Source organism: Strongylocentrotus purpuratus, unplaced genomic scaffold (genome assembly GCF_000002235.5).
Source record: "Strongylocentrotus purpuratus isolate Spur 01 unplaced genomic scaffold, Spur_5.0 spur5_scaffold_21, whole genome shotgun sequence".
NCBI classification, from domain to species: domain Eukaryota; kingdom Metazoa; phylum Echinodermata; class Echinoidea; order Camarodonta; family Strongylocentrotidae; genus Strongylocentrotus; species Strongylocentrotus purpuratus.
In genome coordinates this window covers 41668535-41673615 of record NW_022145607.1, presented here as the reverse complement: position 1 = coordinate 41673615, position 5081 = coordinate 41668535, and the positions used below count along the sequence as shown (strand labels likewise).

At 38.6% G+C, this 5081-nt stretch overlaps 1 protein-coding gene across 1 annotated transcript; it reads left to right on the top strand.

Annotated features, from left to right (window-relative positions):
• Positions 1 to 4052: 4052 nt before the first annotated feature.
• LOC115927975 (probable RING finger protein 207 homolog) lies at positions 4053 to 4751 on the top strand. Its single transcript, XM_030994405.1, has one exon. It carries the CDS (start codon positions 4053 to 4055, stop codon positions 4749 to 4751), a length of 699 nt encoding a protein of 232 aa, XP_030850265.1.
• Positions 4752 to 5081: the final 330 nt, after the last annotated feature.

Here is a 5081-nt window from a genome sequence, read left to right as displayed (position 1 = left end):
TCATATGGGATTTCGTATCTAGAGAATTTGAAGAATGGAGTTTCTCGGATAAAGGAAATATATTAGTGAATCAGTTTTACCCATGGAATTTATGGTTTGTAATTAAACTAAGAATTTGTTGTTGCCTCTGTTATTGGTAAGGGTAGATGTGTTATTTCTATATGATGAAATCAGTCGTTGATTATATGTATTGTATTTTCAATTTCAATTTCTATTTCAAATTCAATATATTCATGTTTCCAACAAAACATTACAAATCAATTATAAGCATTTAAAACAAATGTAAGAAATACATGTTGGAAACAGAAGGGTCCACTAAAAAGCAATGCTTGTACAAGTGTGAACACCTCAAATGATACTTAGAAATAATAAGTAATTAAATTAACTAATCCGTACCTACAAAAGGAACTACAAAATAGGGGGATGTCAACAGAGACGAGAAAGGGACAAGACAATGCTTTACACGACAAAGATAGAAGAACACGGTCATAATACAGACGTGAGAGATCGAGGGTACAGAAAATAATACAAAATGATGAGCTGCATGTGGGGTTGAGAAGAAGATAAGGAAAGAGAAATGCGCGTTAGAAAGGAGATAAGCATGAGAAGGCACAATATAATATATAAAATTACATTTTGAGTCAGCGAGTGGAGAATGATCTTGTATTAGACAAAAGCAATGTATTGTTACAATGAGTAGATGGTTTATATTATGTATATGATATCGATGTAATGCGAGGACCATTTCATTTTGTAGTTTGTGAACAGTAAATCAAACATAACGATACATGAATACAACATTTTAAAGAAAGAAGGCTTTGAATTAAAATTTTGTCTGATATTGTCTGATATGCATAATATTTATATAATATATACATTGTTTGAATATTTGTAGAATCGCGGTTGTCACTTAGCAGTACTTTTATTTGTGCCATTGAAAATTGTAACCATTAAATGAATTTGCCATTACTCAAAATGTACAAAGTGTAGATTTCCATTCATTAAAGTGTAAGCATAATGATTAGACAAAGCTTGAAAGATGTATGTAAATTTATTTTGTATGTAGCAATATATTGTTTGTCATTTAATAAGATAAGGAGGGAATGAATAGATGATACTTAGAAACTTATGCCTGGTAGTAATTGTGAAATGAGAACAAAGGGTAATGATGTGATTTAATGATGGTGTATATGTTGCATGGAGAGTATTCAATTAGTGTTTTTGTTTTAAGTCACTTCATTCATTCATATGTATGGGTGCGGAAGAAAGAGAGAGAGAGAGAGAGAGTGTGTATATGAAAGGAATTGGATCACATTTGTGTAAAAGGATATGGTAGGATAAAGATGAAAAAGAGGCACATGGCAGAATGAAAAAAGGGCACTTATAATTCGAAAATGGTTATAAGACTATATTATCAGAACTTTCAGAAGTACACTATGCACCTGAACAAAAAATTTAAAAGAGACACATTACATGAAGGAAAAGTGCACTTCATATAAATATTAAAAAAGGTAACTATCAGATGTGTTTAAAAAGGGCACTCTTAAGGACAAAACGGGACACTTTTACGTACTTTAAAATATAGGCCATTGTGCCCCCACCCCCTCCCCGGAGTGCCGCCTCTGATATTGATAATGCTTGAAAAATATATTTAAAAAATGAAGAAGAAAAAATAACTTTGGTATTTTTACCTCTGCAATTTTTAACTGCCAAATGGGCACTTATCAGATGTGAAAAAGGGCACTCATATGAGATGAAAGGGGCATTTCTTAGAAAGACCTAATGCACATATTACAAAAGATGAGACTATGAGGGCAGTAAAAAGGGGTACCTATCGAATTTGGAATCGCAACGACAGTCATTGGGATATTCCGCTATTGTTTGGAAAACCGCATGACACAATATTATATTTTTAGCAGCTTATCTGTTTATTTTCTCCGCCCTTTGCCTTATTGATAAGTGATTCCGTCTTCGTTGTCATAAATGCGTGTGTTTTGCAGACCGAAGTTTGACACTGTATATTTCGGAAAAAGCTAATTAATGTATACAGTTTGATAATTGGCACATTCGCTTCCTGCATTCGAAACATCCATATACAGTGCATGCTTGCTGCAGAATACGACCATCTTTGGTAAGTAGGTTATCTCCGAACAATTCGATATGCATTGTGACTAATGTCCTTTGGGAAGACATTGATCTACATTTGCCTCACTCAACCCAGGTGATGTAAATGGGTATCTGGCAGGAATAATTCCCTGAAATGCTGGAGCGCTGTAATGGCAGCTCGGCTAAAGCCGGGGTAATAATAAATGCGCCTCGGAATAGAATTTTGAACTCACCGCCCAGTGACCGACTGATCTCCCAGCGGCGACCGGGCGGCGACCGCTTGGCAGCCTATGACCTAGCGGCTTCGATTTTTGACCTATATCGCTCGACGGCGAACGCTCGATTAGGTCGGTGCCCGGACGGCGACCGCCCGGGCATCGAGCGTATTTTGGGCGACGATTAAAAGTGAGCAGGCGCCGCCCGAATTTTAACTCCGCGCTTAAACTTCAGCGGCGACCGAGCGATGCCCTAAAAACAAGCGGAGCCCGGTCGGCCCCCGCTCGGTGACCGGGAGAAAATGGCTAAAAACTCGCCTCCCGGCCGCCCAGCAGGCTAATTTTTGGTGTTGTGACTATAGTCAGTACCCATAGCGATAAATGCACGCGCCCACAGGGCAAGTGCGTTATCGATATCGCACTGGAACTGCCATAACTAAAACGAGAGAAACAGTGCATTATTTGTTTTATCAGACGGATCGGCAATTCGTTCTTACAATACAGTATAGATCTAAAGTATAGATATATTAGATCTAGATCTAAATTAGATCTAACTATATTGTTAATTTTGTTCCAGCTGTTTAGTGACTTCTTTGGTTATAGTATCATGTACATATTTAATATTTAATTTAATTTTCATTTAATTTTTATGTTTAAATTTGTATTACCTGAATTACCCTATTACATGTAAGCTATATAGGAATTGTGTATCATTTTTGTTGTTGTAATTAATTCTTTTCATGTATGAGGCATAAATGTTCATTTCTATTCCGCCCTTTTCCTTCATTTCTAAGCGCATAGGGACTTTCTTTGTGTTAGTGATATGCGCTATACAAATAACATTCATTATTATTATTATATGTAGGCCTAGAATATTCAAGATTTTAATCAAGATAATGACAACTTTGCACAAATTAATTTGGCTGAATTACGCGAAAGAGATATCGGCAGTATCGAGCGTATGTTATCGATTTTTGATGGGAGCTTTTTGCATGGTGGGAAAAACTAATGCACGCCAACGTGATATCAATTGACCAATCGGATTGCTTAGATTCTAGAACCCGTCTTATAATTTAGCTTAGGTACGTTATAAAGCACTCATATGCACAACAGGGAGACATATTTTACAGATTTGAATGGATAAGGAGGAAAGAATTATACTATACTTTTTTAACCATGCAGGTTAGGGAAAAGAACAGAAAAGGTGGGGCAAAATTTGCCCATAGAAACATAGCATTTCGATTACTCAACATCATACTACTATATTCTAATCACTCATGTACGATGAATTTCGGTAGTCTGAACGCAGTGTTAGGGAGAAATCCGACTTTCTGAATGTAGAGGAGTTGAAATCCACTACGTTTAATAAACCATATTAGGGATCGCCTCGATTCTAGTTGAATCTAATCCAAAACTTTAGTGGCTCAATAACTCATTTGAGAGTCAACTCCATTATTTTTAGTTTGAATTTTCACCACACCTCTAGGTTTAGAGAGTAGAGAAGGGAAGAACAGCCAATGCATTCTGGAATTAGTCAGCATCTTCATCCAATGATTTGCCCGAATCTATCTGAAATTGACAAACTTAATAGAATAGGCATTTGTTTCATTTTAATTAATATTCCTTTCAATCGAGCCGTTACTTTATTAGCCTTTTTCGTGATGAACTGCCTAGCTCTTTCTTAGGCTTTATGTTTATCATGCCTTTTCTTCCTACAGGTGAAATACCAGAATGGCGGCTCGAATCAACAACTTCCTTTTACAGAATCTTCAGTGCCCCATGTGCCTGAACATCTACAAGGAACCAACGCTGCTGGCCTGCTCGCACACCTTCTGTAAGGGATGCATTTTTCGACTTTTCAATTCTCAACAAGAAATCGCTAAGATCTCCTGTCCAGTCTGTCGCAAGACCACGGCTGTTCCAAGTAGATATGTCAGCAACCTTCCAATCAATACTCCTATACAGACTATTGTCGAGGATATCAAGAACCAGAGTCAAATATGCACCACCTGCAAGAACAAGTCCCTAGCTGCCACCTACTGCCAAGAGTGCAACGACTTCATGTGCGTCGACTGCTACAAGACCCACGCCAAGTGGGACAAGTTCTCCGGTCACGATGTGGTCAAGGTGGATGACATCGTCTCGGGCAAGATCACGACCAAACATCGACGCAAGTGCAAGACGCATCGGTTGGAGGTCGAAGAATGTTTTTGCGTCGAATGTAAGAAGTATGTCTGCTTCCGATGCGGGATGATGGAGCACACTAAGGCTGGCCACAACATCCTGGAGGGAATGGAACATGAAGATCAGCAGAAGGAGAAGATCCGTGAGTTACAAAACAAGGTTAATGTCAAGAAAGGCAAGGTGGATGAATACATCAGCTTCATTGAGAAACAACAGCAAAGCTTCATGTCGTCCAGGAGCAACTGACCGACGAAATCAGCCAGGCTTGCGAGGAATCAATCCAGGTACTGAAAGAGAGGAGGGACATCCTCATCGAGGATTGTAAGAGCCGTTTTAATGGAATGAACAAAGAACTTCAGGGCATGAAAGATGAGAAGAAGTTAGAGATGGGTCAGATTGATGATGTGGGTTGTTTGGTTGGGAATGGAGTGAAGGTACGTCTCGAAGGTGAGGCTCTTGCTGCTCACGAAACCCTCTGCCAGGACCTGGAAGAGATCCTTGCTAAGGGTGATCCTGATTACAGCAAGCCTAAGGATACTACCAAACAAGGGCATAAGGTGACCTTTCAGCGTGTAC